Source organism: Cannabis sativa, chromosome 1, assembly GCF_029168945.1.
Source record: "Cannabis sativa cultivar Pink pepper isolate KNU-18-1 chromosome 1, ASM2916894v1, whole genome shotgun sequence".
NCBI classification, from domain to species: Eukaryota; Viridiplantae; Streptophyta; class Magnoliopsida; order Rosales; family Cannabaceae; genus Cannabis; species Cannabis sativa.
The window spans coordinates 51,372,916-51,392,054 of record NC_083601.1 but is presented as its reverse complement, the minus strand read 5'-3'; the positions used below and the strand labels follow the sequence as shown (position 1 = coordinate 51,392,054).

Sequence of the window (19,139 nt, the reverse complement as noted above, 5' to 3'; positions counted from 1 at the left end):
ACATCCATCTTATTATCATTTAATTAAGATGATTATGTGTACACAAGTCAACTTTGCTCAATCATTGTATCCCAATAACAAATTGCTTCACGAGTACTGCTATTGGGCACTAGTGGTGTCTAGTACCCTTAAGACGTGTAGTTTTGCGATTGGCTAGCGATACTCTTTAAAAGCTATTATATTAAACTATATGGGACCCGATACTAAATTAGATCAATAGCGATATTGACACGTAAGAGGGTGTTTGACACTACTGGTGCCTTTTAGCATTTCTCATTGCTTCACTTTCAAATTTAAGAAACTTCCTCCTATGATCTACACATATATATATATGTTTTGTCAATTAATTAATGAACACATTTTCAATTGTTTGTTGAGAGCAATTACAGCATGAGATAAGCATATATATAAATTGTCATATCAATTTAGGTGGCAATAGTTGTGGACGTACATGAATTATTTTACATAATTTTGATCAATATTATATTTGCAGAGAACATTATTAAATGAACAACCTTCATCTATGCTTAGCCTATTTAAGGATGTGCCAATACACATTATATTCATACTAACAAACAGTTCAAAGATTTCTAAATTAATAATGATGAAACTCAACTCTCTTATATTACTATTTGTTGTTCTAATTAGCTTCTTGGAGGGTTCTCAATGTGGTAATCTCAGTAAAAATTTCTACAAGAAAACTTGTAAGGATGCTGAGACTATTATAAAACAGACCACAGAGAAACATGTGGCCAGTAATCCAGCTGTACCTGCAAGATTACTAAGAATGCATTTTCATGATTGCTTTGTTAGAGTAAGCCATTTTATTATTTACCACTTATGTGTTAATTTTTTATTACCTTAGAAAAATGTTTAATTTAATTAAATGCATGTTGTATTTTAGGGATGTGATGGATCAGTTCTTTTGAACTCAACAAACAATAATGCTGAAAAAGATGCAATTCCAAACCAAACTTTATTGGGTTTCGATGTAATTGATGATATTAAAGAAGAAGTTGAGAAGAAATGTCCAGGAGTCGTTTCATGCGCTGATATTTTAGCTTTGGCAGCAAGAGACTCTGTTTCGTACTCAGTAAGAAAATACATAATATAATTTTATATGATGAAATTAATAATAATAATTTGTATTTGGTAATTGATTTTGTTACATATTAATTATTCAGTTTAAGAAATCTATGTGGGAAGTACTTACTGGTAGAAGAGATGGGAAAGTATCACAAATGAGTGAAGCATTACAAAATATTCCAGCACCTTTCTTCAACTTCACCCAACTCAAGCAAAATTTTGCCTCCAAAGGTCTTACTGTGCATGATCTTGTTGTATTATCAGGTAAGCAATATTTAATTATAATTAGTTTGTCCATTATTACCTATAATATATAGTATATATTACGACAACAATTAAGTAGTGTAGTAGTGTGACAAAAACTATAAATTAATAAAATAATAATATCAAAATGTCACGGACTAATCTTACACAATTATATATATGTATGCCCAACTGTTAATATATATATAAGTATAATAAATAAAAGTCAATGAATTTGAGCTCTAGTAATATATGCACGAGAAACAATATATAAATATTAATTAATCTAACTACTTATAATATTTTGATGAGAAATGCTAATAGTTACATGTGGTATTTAATATGTGTTAATATTGTTATTGGTCTAATTAAGTATTGAATCTCATATAATTTAATGTAATAACTTTCAAAGAGTATCGCTAACCAATCGAATGACATGTCAGAGGTAGTAGACACCAATGGTACTAACATTTAAGAGAAATGCTAAAGGGTGCCAATGACAGGAACGAACACACTGATAATAGTGTGGTGGCTATAGCCCCAGTAAAAAAAAGTTAGTGTTAAAAAAAAATTAAATATTTTCTATTTATAAAATAGTTATACAATAAAATAGTAAAAAGCCTCCATAAAATAATTATAATTTTAATGAAAAGTAAATATAAATATTTTTATAACAATTAAGCTCTCACTTATCAAAAATCTCGGGTCTATCACTGACCACTGACACTCTCTTACGTGTCAATATTACCATTGGTTCAAACTTCAAATAAGTATAGAATCTAATATAATTTAATGTAATAACTTTTAAGAAGTATTGTAAGTCAATCGTAAGAGAACACGTCTAGAAAATGCTAGACACTACTAGTACTTAATAACAATGCTCTATATTTAATTGTACAAATATACATTGTTCCCTTAATTTTTACCATGATTCATTAGCTAACTTATACATTTACTTTTGTAAAATATGATTACGAAAACCACTTGATAACACCAAGCATGCAAAGAAGAAGAAATTATTAGCAAAACTTGCATCAAGTTCATTATATGTATTTATTTATAATATTATAGGAGGACACACAATTGGAGTGGGACATTGCACTGGATTCAACAACAGGCTATACAATTTCACAGGAAAGGGAGATCAAGACCCTTCATTGGACAAAGACTATGCTAAAATGTTAAAGACCAAATGCCCTCCAAATGACCAAAAAACAACTGTGCAAATGGACCCAGGCAGTGCTCTCAAATTCGACACCAGTTACTACAACGTTGTATTGAACAATAAAGGTCTTTTCACCTCAGACGCCACACTTCTTACCAACAAAATCGCCCGTAAAACCGTCTCAGAGTTGGTTGAAGAAAGTGATTTTTTCACTGAATTTTCTCAGTCCATGAAGAGGATGGGAGCCATTGAGGTCCTTACTGGCACAGCTGGTGAGATCAGGAAAAAATGTTGGGCTGTCAATTCTTAATTAGAAGAATATATATGAACAGAACTGAAGTTGTCCTTCTCAATTGTATCTACACATGGTTGAAATTTGAGTTTGTGTGCTCTTCTTTTTTATATTTCGAATAAACAAGAGTATTTTTTTTTTAATCAATTGCCTCATTTGTTGTGGTCAATGGTCATAATCAATAATTTTTTCTTTAGTTTATTGTAAGAGGGAGTACCTACCATTTATTCACTTAAGTAATCTTCTTAATTGTTATTTTCCTTGTAATAGTTATTAAATTGCTTGTTTTGTTAGAAAATAAATTCATGCAACCATTCCATATCGATCCTTTCAAAAAAATATCAAAACGGTGTCTTTATAACAGAACTTTTAAAATGACAAATTTTAGACCCTAAACTTATGTTCACTTTGCTAACAAAAAAAGAAAAAAAAAATATCATAAAAATTAGAGGAAATTACATTGTATACTCATTTTACTTTATTTGTATTAATTTTACCTCTATTTTTATATTCTTTAAGATATGCCCACTTTTATAAATGATGTTTTCATTAGAGGTTAATGTAGATTATATGCTAGACTTAATTAATAGAGAGTGAAAGTATATTAGACAACCCACTTAAAAAAGTGGGTATGTTTTAATAAAATATAATATGAGAATATTTTTGATTAATGGATAAAAAAAAAGGAAAATTTACATGGTATACTAACTTTTATCATTTTTTACAAAGATACTGTCAGGCAGTATTTTTTACTTTTTTAATGTATTTTTTTATAAGTTTCATACTGCAGTATACTGTGTTAAGTTTTCACTGGTATTCCACTGGTGTTTTTTAGTTGTTCTACTGTTGTTTTGAGTTGTTTTGTTTTGTGTTTTACTAGTGTTTTATAAAAACACAATATTTTTGAAAACTTTTCTGTGTGATAGTATTTTTGTAAAACTTAACCCAAATTCTAGTATTTTTGTAAGTTAAAAAAAATGTATTTTTCAACTTATCCCTAAAAACCATATCTGTTATGTATTCTAAAAGGGGTTGAGATGCAAAATGACCCTCAATTTGGTAACTAAGTTAGTAAATGTCCACTTTTAAAAAAAAAATTAAGAAAATAGCCAAATCTAATAAATTAGATAATAAAAATTATAAAAATAGATTTATCACATATTTTTTTTTAAAAGAATATATATAATAACAAAATTAAGTTACATAATTTTTTTTAGTATTGCATATTATGATATTGTAACAAAAATAAATAAATATATTAGATCATTTAAATATATACAGCAGTATTAGATATATCGTAGTACAGAAAATTAATATACCGTAGTAATAAAATTATATACCACAAAGAAATTATAACAATACTAAATTAATACTCAAAAAATATATATATATATATCATGCTAACAAAATTATATATACCACCATTAAAATATGAATACATACCAAAAAATTTATATATAATAAAATAGAAACTAAATATCATATTAAATAAATAATATATTATAGACAACAAAAATCATAGACCATACAATAAAACATATATACCTACAATAAAAAAATAAAACAAAATAATATAATATTATTAAAAAAAATTATATATATCATATTAACAAAATTATATATCACCTTTATGTATACTAAAATAAAAACTAAACATGCATTATCTAAAATAAAATGATATACTATACAATAAAACTTATATACCATATAACATAAAATATATACCTTACAATAAAAATACATATAATAATAACAACAAATAAAAATAAAAATATATAGGATGCTAATAAAATTATGTATCATGTCAGCAAAAGTACAATAGAAAATAAAACTTAAATATTATTTAAAAAAATTATATACCGTATAACAAAAAATACATATACCATACACCAAAACATATATACAAAAAATAATAATAATAAAAATATAGTTTACTAAGGGAAATTTGACATTATATACTTAAAAAAAGCATAAATTATTTTTATATGCTTCTTAAAAAAATGTAAAAATAATACCCTCCAAACATCTTTAATCCCAACAATACCCTCCTCATTTCAAACCCCCACTCTCCCTCTAACTCTCTCGTTTTTCTCTCTCTTTCTCTAACTCTCCAAACCCATTCCCAACAAAACCCCACCGGACCATCCACGAGAAGCACCCGACAACCCACGACCACCGCACCACTTCCGGCGAAACCCATTCGCTTGTTTTCTGCATTTTTTTTTCTGGTTTTTGACGATGTCGCGAAACATCGCTAAATGTCGCGAAACATCGCGAAATCATGAAACATCTCTAAATGTCTTTAATTCACAACAGCGCTTGTTTTCTACATTTTTTTTTTTCTGATTTTTGACGATGTCGCGAAACATCGCTAGATGTCGCGAACATGTCGCGAAACATCGCAAAATCGTGAAAACATCTTCAATTCACTATATCGCGAAACACATCGCGAATATCATCGCTAAACATCGCGAAACATCGCGAAATATCGCGAAATATCGCTAAATATCGCAAATCATCACTAAACTTCATCCCTGACCTCAGATTTGTTCTATCATTGCAAATACATCGCTAAATATCGCTAAATATCGCAAAATATCGCAAAAAACTGGTAAACCAGAAGAAAAAAATGCAGAAAACGAGAGAGGCCGTGAGAGAAGATGACGGCGAGGCCTTGCGACTGAAGTTCTGGGTCTGTGTGTTCGACGGTAGGGGTTCTAGGTCGGGGTTAACGCCGGAGAAAGAGAGAGAGACATGGATGTTTGATTTTTATTTGTTTAAGGGTAAAATTGGATAGAAAAATAGTGTGAGTATATTTTGCATGATGCAAAATATGCTAGCATATTTTTAGTGGATAAATTAATTTTAAGCATATAATATCAAATTTCCCTTTACTAATACATATATATGTATACTATACTAACTAAATTATATACCACAATTAAAATATATATACCATGACCATTGTATATAATAAAATAAAAACTAATTAAATATTATTTAAAATAAATAATCATACAATCAAAAAATATAAAAATAATAATTAAATATATGTAGCATGGCAATAAAATTATATACATACATTAAAATATTTTTATTATGCTAATAAAATTATATACCACTATTATACATATCATAATAAAAAATAAATATCATATAAGAATAATAATATACCATACAACAAAATAAAAATATACCGTACAACAAAATCTATATACCAACAACCCAAAACAATTCATAAAAAATTAAAAAAATTGACATAACTTTAAAATAAAAAAAAATTTAACAAAACTAATATAGATATACCATAATGTTTAAATAATTTGCTTCTAATTCTAAAAAAAAAAATTGAAATGAGGACATTTACTAACATAGTCTTATGATTTAGGGCCATTTGCTATATTTTTTTGAAATGAGGACATAAACTAACATACTCCTATGATTTGGGGCCATTTACTATAATTTCCCATTCTAAAAGATGTAATTCGTTATAAATTGGCCCAAAAGGCCCAAACCTTCAAATAAATTGAAATGGTTGCACATACCACAATAATTTACGAAACGTTTATAATAATATACATTTTTTATTTAATTTATAATAATAACATTATTAATAGGATAAATACTATTTTAGACCATGTATTTTGCAAAAGTTACTAATTAGACCATCTGTTTTATTAAATGACAAAATAGACCTTGTATTTTTTAAAATTGTACAAATAGGACCCTGAACTGATTTTTTGTCAAAATAAAACTTAATAATAATATGATCTAGAGATGTTATGACAAAACTGGTTATATTTTCTATATCTGTTCGTGTTAAAAATTGTCTTAAAATTGGTTATATTAAAAAAATAAAATTGTTGAATATTGAGCTTAGGGTCCTATTTTTACCATTTTGAAAAATATAAGGTCCATTTTATCATTCAATAAAACAAAGAGTCCAATTAATAACTTTTGTAAAACATAGGGTTCAAAATGGTATTTACCCTTATTAATATTCCTGATCCTGACGTGCCACGGCAGCCAAATGTGATATTTTTTTTATTTTTTTTATTTTACTGCATTTTTGAAAGTAGTTTTTTAGTTACTAATAGTGTTGATAAGAAATCAATTAGTTTTTTTTTTTTTTTGAAGTAGAAGAAACCAATTAATTACTTTTACATAAAAAACTTCATGTTTATATCATATAGTTTGAGATACATTTTGGTTACCTTTAAAATTTATTTGTATACATCTTAGTAATTAATTAGTTATTTTAAGTTATATTATGGTATATTATAATTTTAAATACATTTAGATAACCCTAAAAATTATTTTCGAAACTAATGAATTGTCATGTAATATAACAAGTTACTATTTTTATATGTCGATTATTTATATATATTTAATTATTATTTTAAAAGCTAATTAGTTATCCTATAATGTAGTACAATTCAAGTAACAAAATTCTAAAATAAATGTTAACTAAGATTTTAAAAAAATTATAAAACAAGTTATAAAAAAAATATATAAAACTGTAACTAATTATATATTAGTAATTAAATAGTTTCTTTTCTGAAAATAACGAAAAAATATATGCTTCCCACATTTTGAAATGTTCACATTAAAAAGTAGATCACAATGATATTTTTTTTAGGCTCATTCAAGTAATGACGTGACCATAAATCATTTTTAAAGTTTAAAAAAAGAGAGATGATAACTCTAAGATTTAGAGTTATTTTTATATCTTTAAGCTTGAATTTAATGTGAATTGTGGAGCAATTAATGTCTATACTATGTAATTGTATTAGTTTGTTGTGTCTTTGTAATAAATAGAAGTGTGTGTGTTAGTAAGTGTTAAATAGACTTATGTTATTGTTTTGATGTGTTTTAAGCAGAAAAAATACAAGAATAGGTATTTGGAAATATTTGGGACAAGGAGAAAAAGGAGCAGAAAAATGCTTATTGCTGACTGGTATTGCTATAGCAATCATCGCGAAGCAATTTGTCAGCCTAGTAAGTTCATTTTGGCAGATAGTCTAGCTGGCTTTAATGAAGAAAGAAAGGAGCTGAGGTGGCGGAATTTGGCTATTGACTTAACAAACATATGGAAAATGAAGGAGAAGTGGGTGATGACTTGGATTTCCAATTAGGGTAAACTTTGGTACCCTAATTGGGGAGAAAAAAAAAGGATATTAGAAGAATGGTGGCTGGACTTTGAATGAGGAGTACGAAAATTACAGCAGAAAAGGAATTTAAGTGCAGAGAAAGAAAGAGTACAAAGAAGAGAAGAAGAAGATTGAGAAGAAGACAACTTCCAAAGAAAGGATTTGAGCTCACCACTCATTTCTCTTGCTCTCCACTTCATTTTGTATCATTTTCTTCTCTCTAGTTTTCTCTTTAACTCCATGAACATTTTATTTTCTGGTTTGTTGTTTTTAATTTCAACTATAAACTAAACTCTTTGAGATTTGGGTGGTTATGAACCCTTGTATGGACTAGTGTTTTGATTTTGCAATGATGAAGTAATCTTGTCTTAGTTCAATTAGTTGTGATGAAATGTTGAATGAATGTTAATTTTTGGCCATTTTTAACATTTATCAAGCTAGATCTTACTTGGAAAAGCAAGACCTAGTTGAACCCCTCTAATTGATGCATGATTTTTACCTTTTCTTTTAGGTATTAATTAGTAGTGAAATAGGAATATTTTGCTACCATGCATAACTAAAGATTTGATGCTTTATTAGGCTATTTGTGATCTAAACTGATGTAGGAATGCATTGTGAGATTATGAATGGTTCATTGCAAGTTTTGGAAAAAGCTTGCTGGTTTTTTTGAAATTTGTTAACTCTGCCAGGATTGCTGAGTCATTACTGGGTCATTGCTGTATCAACTGGGACATACAAGTGGAAATTAATCACCCAAGTCTAATTTCCAAATCTGAAATTACCACCACTTTAGTCACTTTTAGCTTCTTATTTTTAGTTTATTTAGCTTAAGAAGTTAGTTCTCAAGTTTAGAATCAAGGCTATAAATTTTTCTCGTGAATTAATGTATGACTTTATTTTATTTTTATTTGAAATTCTTGGAATTACTTTTAGTTGATTTAACATTATTTAGTAAAAAGTCCCTGTGGAGACGAACTTTGATTACTTATCATTGTATTACTTGTTTGTGATTGTGTACACTTGCGCAATTATAAAGCAATATAATTTTCACAACAAGTTTTTGGCGCCGTTGCCGGGGACTTTAAGTTCTAAATTTTGTTTTATCAACTAATTGACATTCTAAAAATTTTTGTTCTTTTAATCTTGCTGGTTTGTCTTTGAAATCTCAGGTATCTATAGTGTATGAACCAACAAGAGGACTTTGAACTTGCCCCTATTGACCCCGAGATCGAACGCACATTTTGAAGAAGAAGAAGGGTTCAAAAGGCTAAGGGCCGAGACATCATGGCTGAGAATTTTGATGATGAGGGAATTTCTCAACAAATTGTTAATCCCATCATATTGGCAGATGATCGAGCAAGGGCTATAAGGGAGTATGCTGCCCCCATGTTTAATGAGCTCAATCTAGGCATTGTGAGGCCTGAAATACAAGCACTGCAGTTTGAGCTCAAGCCAGTGATGTTTCAAATGCTCCAAACCGTGGGGCAATTCAGCGGGATGCCAACTGAAGATCCTCACCTCCATCTCCGTTCATTCTTGGAGGTGAGTGATTCTTTCAAGATCCAAGGAGTGAGTGAAGAGGTGTTAAGGTTGAAGCTATTCCCATTCTCACTACGAGACCGAGCTAGATCATGGCTCAACACTTTGCCTCTTGATTCTGTTACCAATTGGAATGACCTTGCTGAGAAGTTTCTGAGGAAATACTTTCCTCCTACTAGAAATGCAAAATTCAGAAGTGAGATAATGTCTTTTCAGCAACTTGAAGATGAGTCCACAAGTGATGCATGGGAGAGGTTTAAGGAACTTTTGCGAAAGTGTCCACATCATGGCATTCCACATTGTATTCAGATGGAGACTTTTTATAATGGCTTGAATGCAGCTTCTTGAATGGTGTTAGATGCATCGGCCAATGGTGCTATTTTGTCGAAGTCTTACAACGAAGCATTTGAGATTTTGGAGACCATTGCAAGTAACAACTACCAATGGTCCAACACAAGAGCTCCAACAAGTAGAAAAGTGGCGGGGGTTCTTGAGGTAGATGCAATAACGGCTCTGACAGCTCAAATGGCTTCCATGACGAATGTTTTGAAGAATTTGAGCATTGGGAACTCTAAAAATATTCAACCAGCTGCTGCCATTCAAAGTGATGATGTCTCATGTGTGTTTTGTGGAGAAGGGCATGCGTTTGAGAAGTGTCCCTCTAATCCGGAGTCCGTTTGTTACATGGAAAATCAGAATTTTAATAGAAACAATGGGGCATTCTCAAACTCTTACAATCAAGCATGGAAGAATCATCCTAATCTGTCTTGGAGGGGTCAAGGAGCAAGCTCAAGCACCGCACCAGCCCAAGGAAGACAAGCATATCCACCGGGTTTTTCACAACAACCGCGACATTCACAACATGCTCAAAATTCCCAACCGAGTTCTTTGGAGAGTCTAATGCGGGATTATATGGCCAAAAATGATGCGGTGATACAAAGTCAAGCTGCCTCTCTTCGAAACTTAGAGTTGCAACTTGGACATTTGGCCAATGAATTAAAAGCTAGGCCGCAAGGTTCTTTGCCTAGTGACACGGAGAATCCAAGAAGGGATGGGAAGGAACAATGCAAATCCATTCACTTGAGGAGTGGCAAGCATTTGAAAAATTCCGAGGAGGAAATAAAGGGTAGTGGGGATCCCACTTCAATCCAAATCGACGAAAAATTGAGTAAAAAAATTGCCCAGGAATTTGCTGATACCAGACCAATTGATACAGCAACAGGTCAGCAATCTGACAGTCAGTAATCCGCACCAGTATGTTCTAGTTCTAAACCACCCCTTCCATTTCCTCAAAGATTTCGGAAACAGCAGCAAAATGGGAAATTCAAGAAGTTTTTAGATGTGTTGAAGCAGCTCCATATCAATATCCCTTTGGTAGAAGCATTGGAGCAAATGCCGAATTATGTCAAGTTCTTAAAAGACATTTTGACGAAGAAAAGGAGGTTGGGGGAGTTTGAAACTGTAGCTCTTACCGAAGGATGCAGCGCCATGTTGAAAAGTAAGATTCCATTGAAGTTGAAGGATCCGAGTAGTTTTACAATACCTTGTTCTATTGGGGGACGGGATGTTGGAAGAGCTTTATGTGATTTGGGTGCAAGCATCAACCTCATGCCTATGTCGATCTTTAAGAAGTTGGGTATTGGTGAAGCACGTCGTACAACTGTTACATTGCAACTTGCTGACAGGTCCATGGCCCATCCGGAAGGAAAAATAGAAGATGTTCTAGTACAGGTTGACAAGTTCATTTTTCCAGCTGATTTCATCATCCTAGACTATGAAGCTGATAGAGATGTGCCTATTATCTTGGGTCGACCATTCCTTGCTACCGGGAGAACTCTGATTGATGTGCAAAATGGGGAGCTCACAATGAGGGTGAATGACCAAAAAGTCACCTTTAATGTGTTCAATGCTATGAGATTTCCGGATGAGATAGAAGAGTGCTCCCGTATAAGTGTAATTGACTCTATAGTGGCTGAAAGATTTCACAAGGAAGCTTAGAAGGATGAGAAATTTATAAGTTCTTTTGATGAGCTTGAAGACTTGAGTGAAGATGAAGACAACCAAGTTGCTTGGGTGGAGCCATTGCAACCTATTCCTAAATTCAAGAAGCCCTTTGAATCTTTGGAGTTGAAGGAAAGTAATTTCAAGCCTCCAAAACCCTCCATCCAAGAACCACCGAAGTTGGAGTTGAAACCCTTGCCAAGCCATCTGAAGTATGCCTATTTGGGGGAGAATGACACGCTACCAGTTATTATAGTAGCAAACTTGGTAGTTGAAGATGAAGGTGCCTTGCTAGAGGTGTTGAAAAAGCATAAAAAAGCAATCGGGTGGACTATGGCGGACATAAGGGGTATTAGTCCAACGATTTGCACGCACAAGATACTTTTAGAAGCTGGTTGTAGCAATTCTGTTGAGCATCAGCGAAGATTGAATCCCGTCATGAAAGAAGTGGTGCGAAAAGAAGTGATCAAGTGGCTAGATTATGGTATTGTGTATCCAATTTCAGATAGCTCATGGGTTAGTCCGGTTCAATGTGTGCCCAAGAAAGGAGGAGTCACGGTGGTGGCTAATGCGAACAATGAGTTGATTCCTACTCGAACCGTGACCGGTTGGAGGGTGTGTATGGACTATCGGAAGCTAAACAATGCTACTCGGAAGGATCATTTCCCGCTGCCATTTATTGACCAAATGTTGGATCGTTTGGCGGGAAAAGAGTTTTATTGCTTTCTTGACGAATATTCTGGTTATAATCAGATTTCTATAGCACCAGAAGATCAAGAGAAAACCACCTTCACTTGTCCATATGGCACCTTTGCCTTTAGGAGGATGCCATTTGGCTTGTGCAATGCTCCCGCGACTTTCCAAAGGTGTATGATGGCTATTTTCTCGGATATGGCTGAGAGTATTTTGGAGATATTCATGGATGATTTCTCTATCTACGGGGATTCATTTGGGGTTTGTTTGGAGAATTTGGAAAGAGTGTTAGCAAGATGTGAAGAAACCAACTTGGTGCTTAATTGGGAGAAATGTCACTTCATGGTTCATGAGGGTATTGTGTTGGGTCACAAAGTGTCTAGCAAGGGGATAGAAGTTGACAAGGAAAAGCTAGAAGTGATTGAGAAGTTACCAGCCCCTGCCACGGTGAAAGGCATAAGAAGCTTCCTTGGACACGTGGGTTTCTATAGGCACTTCATTAAAGACTTTTCTAAGGTTTCCAAACCCTTGTGTAGCTTGCTGGAACAAAATAGGCCATTTGAGTTTACCGCTGAATGTAATGAAGCATTTTTGAAGTTGAAGATAGCTCTTGTTACGGCCCCCGTGATTGTAGCACCCGATTGGTCATTGCCCTTTGAACTCCATTGGGGCTGTTCTTGGGCAGCGGAAGAATAAGATCTTTCACTCCATTTATTACGCAAGCAAAACTCTTGTTGATGCCCAAATTAACTACACCACTACTGAGAAAGAGTTGCTAGCGGTGGTTTTTGCCTTTGAGAAATTCAGATCGTATCTTGTGGGAACCAAGGTTATTGTGTATACTGACCACTCGACAATCAAGTATTTGATAGCCAAGAAAGATTCTAAATCGAGGCTCATTCGTTGGGTTTTGTTGCTACAAGAGTTCGATTTGGAAATTCGAGACAGAAAAGGGACAGAAAACAAGGTGGTAGACCATCTCTCTAGATTGGAAACTAACAATCACATCAACCACTTAGAGGGAGAATTACAAATTCGAGACTCATTCCCAGATGAGCAACTGCTAGTGGTAGAGCAAACACAGGTACCATGGTATGCAAACATTGTCAATTACTTAGTTGGAGGTGCCTATCCACCTGATTTTACCAAGCAGCAGCTCAAAAAGTTCCTTCATGATAGCAAGTTTTATTTTTGGGATGAGCCATACTCGTACAAGCAGTGCCCGGATCGTATAATGCGGAGATGTGTGCCAACAAGTGAAGTTAGAAGCATCTTGGAGCATTGTCATTCAGCCCCTTATGGTGGCCATTTTGGTGGACAACGCACGTCGGCCAAGGTTTTTCAATCGGGGTATTATTGGCCCTCTATTTTTAAAGATGCTCATGCTTTTGTTCAACAATGTGATCGCTGCCAACGAGTGGGAAATATCTCCGCCAGGAATGAGATGCCTCTTAATTGTATTTTGGAGGTGGAATTGTTTGACGTGTGGGGTATCGACTTTATGGGACCTTTCCCACAATCCTTTGGGAATCTCTACATTCTAGTGGCGGTGGATTACGTGTCAAAGTGGGTAAAGGCAATTGCTAGTCCGAAAAATGATGCTCGAGTGGTTATGAAATTCCTTCATAAACATGTCTTCACAAGGTTTGGGACTCCTAGAGCTTTGATAAGTGAGGAGGGAACACACTTTGTGAACAAAGTGTTGGTCGCACTCTTGGCAAAATATAGTGTAAAACACAAAATTGCCACTGCCTATCACCCACAGACTAACGGGCAAGCTGAAATATCTAATCAGGAAATTAAAGGCATATTGGAGAAGGTTGTAAATCCCAACAGAAAAGATTGGTCCCAACGCCTAGATGATGCACTTTGGGCGTACAAGACAGCATATAAAACTCCTCTAGGTATGTCTCCTTATCGCCTAGTTTATGGGAAAGCATGCCATCTTCCCGTGGAGTTAGTGTTGGGTTTTATGCCCTAAATAAAACTCATTTCAATATAATCAGATTTAATTATTAATATAGATCAGAAATAACATTTAATGTTGCATGGTTCACATGATTTATTTCATGATTATATGTACATAATGTATAAATTCATCTGAAACCCTTTTCACATACTTGATCCTGTTTATTGTGCCGTCAACACATTGGAAAGTAAACATGACTATGTGAATAAAGTTTCCTAGATTTATCAGACATAGGGTTTTACTGATATGATAATCTACAACAGAGTTTACTTGCATTTGGAGAAGTGTTATGTTCTTTCCAGAGCATTGGTTAAAGTAAAGCTCAGGTTGGATGTATGGAGTATGCATCGAAAGGGACCGATATTGAACTTTGACTTAGATTTATTAAACTTACCGTAATATCTATTCAAGTCAATATCGCCTAGTTGATCCTAGATCAAATGATCTAAATCCTGATATGATTAGGCTCAATCTCGAGAGGCTATTCATGTTCTTTGATTTGTTAGTTAAGCCTACTTTTAGGTCAGGGTGATACGTACATTTTGGGAACACGGTAGTGCAATTGAGTGGGAGGGCTATCATAAACATGGAATCTATAACTTCTATCTGGCGAATAGTAAGCAAAGGATGATCTCCTTCGAGCTTGACCAAACGAACATAAATGGTGGAGTACTCATTTCACATAAGCTGAAATATCATTTATACGGGGTCAAGTGTTTTAAGGATAAAATACATTGTAGAGTGTTACGGTAATCTAATCCCTTTACAGTGTAGATCATTCATATAGAGGATCATTGATCACATTAGGATTATAACAATGGATAACTAATGATGTGTCTATATGGTGGAACATATAGAGCATTCTATATAACTGAGAGTGCAATTCTAAGTTCTATGCGTGGATTCAACGAAGAATTAATAAGTTAGTGAATTTTAGTGCTAAATTCTTGATCTACTTATTGGAAGCTCGGTTATATAGACCCATGGTCCCCGCACTAGTTGAGATAATATTACTTGTAAGAATCATATAATTGGTTTTGATTAATCAATTATAATTCTCAAATTAGACTATGTCTATTTGTGAATTTTTCACTAAGTAAGGGCAAAATTGTAAAGAAAGAGTTTTAGGGGCATATTTGTTAATTATGATACTTTGTATGGTTCAATTAATAAATATGATAAATGACAATATTATTTAATAATTATTTATAGTTATTAAATAGTTAGAATTGACATTTAAATGGTTGAATTTGAAAATTGGCGTTTTTTGAGAAAATCAGATGCAGAAAAGATAAAATTACAAAATTGCAAAAAGTGAGGCCCAAATCCACATGTATAGGGCCGGCCACTTTTGTAGGGTTTTCCCTATGATATTTTCATTATTTTAATGCCAAATAATTCAAACCTAACCCTAGTGGAATGCTATAAATAGATAGTGAAGGCTTCAAGAAAATTACACTTTTCTTCTAACACTTCTGATTCAGAAAAAACCTGAGCCTTCTCTCTCCCTATCTTTGGCCGAACCCACTCTCTCTCTCTTCCTCATTAAGATTTCGAAATTCTTAGTGTATGAGTAGTGCCCACACACAGCAAGTGATACCTCAATCATAGTGAGGAAGATCGTGAAGAAAGACTTTCAGCAAGAAGGAGTTTCAGCATCAAAGATTCAGAGAAAGAGATCCAGGTTCAGATATTGATAATGCTCTGCTACAGAAAGGAATCAAGGGCTAGATATCTGAACGGAAGGAGTCATTATCTTCCGCTGCACCCAATGTAAGGTTTCCTAAACTTTATATGTGTTTATTTCATCGTTTTAGAAAGTTCATATTTAGGGTGTTAATCAACATACTTGTGAGTAGATCTAAGATCCTGGTAAAATAAATTCCAACAACTGGTATCAGAGCCATGGTAATTGATTTACTTGCAAGAAATTTGGACTTTAAAACGATTGTTTGTTTGTTTTTGGATGGTATCATGTTGTATTGAGTGTTATTTGATGATTGATTGGTGTTTGTGAATTTTCGTTAAAAATAATTGAATATCTGTTTCTGGAATTATTTTTATTGGATAGTATGGAAAAAATTAAGCAAGTTACTTTTTTACAGAACTCAATTTCGATTTAATTTGAATTAGTTATGATTTTTTGAAGATTCGAAAAAAACGGAGTTGTGCTGAAATTTTCATGCGATCGTGAAAACTGTCCGTACAGCTCACAATTTTTTCGTTTTTCTTCGATTTTTCATGCTTTTTCATGGAATTAACTTCCGATTTTTTGTGTAGTTTTGTATTTATAGATTTACTATTCCTAATTCAATTCTAATTATCATTATGAATTAATTTAATATTTTTTAAATTTAATTCAAGATATTAGTGTAATTTGAATTTTAAAATAGTAAATATCTATCTTATTGCTTAATTATCTATCTTATTTTTAAATTTGATTATATCTTATCTTATTTTTAAATTTAAGGTCAGATTTTAAATATTTTTAAATTAAATCTTTTTTTAAATAATTTGACCTTATTTAAATTTAAAATAAGATAACTATAATCATGTAATTTTAAATAGATATAGAATATTTTGCTAACTTTTAAATTTTGTTATTTTATTTATTTAAATTACATTTAAAATCTGAAAAAGATATTCATTTATCTTTTTTTAATTTTTTATTTAATTTTTATTTATAAAATAACATTTAAATTTTAAAAGTAGTTAGCAAATTTTGAAATGATATTTAGGTTGGTTGAAACCTAATTTTTCAAAATTGTAGGTTTAATTTTAAATTTAAATTATTTTTTAAATTTTCGAATTTTTCAATTTTTTTTTAAATTTTCGAAAATTATTATTTTTATTTAATTAATTATTTTTCGAAATTATTTATTTAAAATTAAATAAATCCTACATCCAACTATCCAGCTAACCTTGTTGCAGGAGTATGTGTTTTAGCTTGTGTGTAAGTTTTCAAAACCTATTATTACTTGATTGCAAATAGCCATGGTTACCTTTTGCCAGATCTATTGATCTGATGACTCCCTTGGTCAAGATAATAATTTGTAACAGGTATATTCACAATCTTCTTTCATCTGTGTATGACCTAGCAACATGATAGGACCCATCCAAAGTGTGCCTGTGTGAGCCTATGTGTTTAATTTCATTATAGATGCATATAGGTTGTTGTTGCTAAAATAAATTATCATAGTTCTTGATAGAATTTATTTAGGCCCATTTAGTTTTTGGGCCTATTCAATTAATAACAGTTGTTCTTATTAAGGTTAAATTCCTCTCTTTTGGGCCTTGTGTGAGAGTTGGGAGCCATAGTAGTGGGTACGACATACTGAACCCAGCACCCCCTCACATGAACCACCCCAATTGTGAAGGCCCATTTGCCTGATTTGAATAACTGTACTAGGTTAATTAAACTAGTTTAACCTAATAAAATTGATTAGCAACATAATTAATTTCATTTATTTTGAAATTAATTTAAGAAAATTATAGTTTAAAGAATTTTTTATTCTAAGCTAAACTATATGTATTTTCTTGTATTTAATTAAATATAGAATTATAACTATCTAGATTCTTTCTGGAGCTTAATTTAAATTTTTCATTAAATATTCCTATTTAAGTTGATATTTAGTTATCTACAACTAACCAACTTAAATCCGAATATCTTTTGAATTTCAAATTTCAAAATTAAGTTGAGGAATTTTAGGCATTGGTTATTAAGATTCTTTAGATATTTTTTTTTAAGTTAATATCTTTTCGAATATTAACTTAAAATGGAATATTTTAAATATTTTTTAAGTTAATATTTTTAAAAATATTAACTTAAAATGGAATATTTTTTAAATTAAGTGGTTACAACTTAATTTTTGATATTTAATTAAATTTAAATTTGAAAATATTTAAGTTCTAGATTTTTTCTAATACAACTTAAATTAGATATTTTTTCAAATTTTGTGGAAAAGATACTTAGTCAAATAAGATATTTTCTAGATAGTTATTTCTAGACTACTTATTATTTCTAATATTAAATAGGAAAATATTATACATTGTGAAATTAATTATTTAAATAATTAATTTTGGTACAATTTATTTTAAGTATATTTTTTCCTAGTATTAAACTGGAGATTAATAATTAAGCCTTCTCTACACTTAATTATTTATTTCTTGAATTTAATACATTTAATTAATTTGAAAATTAAATATCTAAGTTGATTTTCATCATGATACTTCAATATTTCTTTTTCATGACATTTAATTAAATAGAAAATTATTTTAGTTGAAATTTATTTTTTCAACTAAATTTAAATAATTTTCAAAATATATTTTTCTTTATTTTATTAATCAAATTTCGAAATTGCATTTCTTAAATGGTGGAATTTCGAATTTTATTTGAAAAATAGATTAAAGTTGTAAATTATTTATTTTAATTTTGGACCAACTTAAATCAATGATTTTTTCATTTATTGATTAATTTAAAATAAATTAAAGTATATTATTAGAAATTGAATTAATTAGTCAAAGGAAAATCTAGATAGATGATATTTTTGCTTGAAGTATTTTTCTAGTGTATTTAATTATAGAAAATTAATATTTAAGTTGATTTTCATCATCATACTTAAATATTTGAAAATTTTCTTATATATTTAATTAAATAGGAAAATTATATTTTTTGTTGTAAATTAATTTTATTAATTAATTTTGGGCCAACATTAAATTAGAATAATTTTTCCAGGATTAATTTTTTATTTTAACATGCATTTTCGAAAATTGTATTCTTAAATACTTTAATTTTTCGAAATGCAATATATATTTATAGAAAATTAAATTTGAGTTGTAAATTAATTTAAATTAATTTTGTAACAACTTAAATTGAATATTTTTCTAAATATTTATTGGAAATTATTACTAAGATGGAAATAATTCATATTATTTTCATATCCATCTAAGTAAAATTTATAAATATTAAATTAAAAATTATATTTAGAATTTTTCATTCTA

At 30.9% G+C, this 19,139-nt stretch overlaps 1 protein-coding gene and 1 non-coding gene across 2 annotated transcripts; one reads left to right on the top strand and one right to left on the bottom strand.

The window, feature by feature from the left end:
* The first annotated feature begins 552 nt into the window (after positions 1–552).
* LOC115706354 (peroxidase 3) lies at positions 553–3,133 on the top strand. Its single transcript, XM_030633973.2, has 4 exons — positions 553–814; positions 905–1,093; positions 1,185–1,350; positions 2,401–3,133. The coding sequence occupies exons 1-4, from the start codon at positions 602–604 to the stop codon at positions 2,802–2,804; spliced, it is 972 nt and encodes a 323-aa protein (XP_030489833.1). The 5' UTR covers positions 553–601; the 3' UTR covers positions 2,805–3,133.
* A 6,528-nt stretch (positions 3,134–9,661) lies between these two features.
* On the bottom strand, positions 9,662–9,768 carry LOC115708539 (small nucleolar RNA R71). The gene has a single exon (XR_004010031.1). It is a non-coding gene; the product is annotated as a small nucleolar RNA R71 (small nucleolar RNA).
* Positions 9,769–19,139: the final 9,371 nt, after the last annotated feature.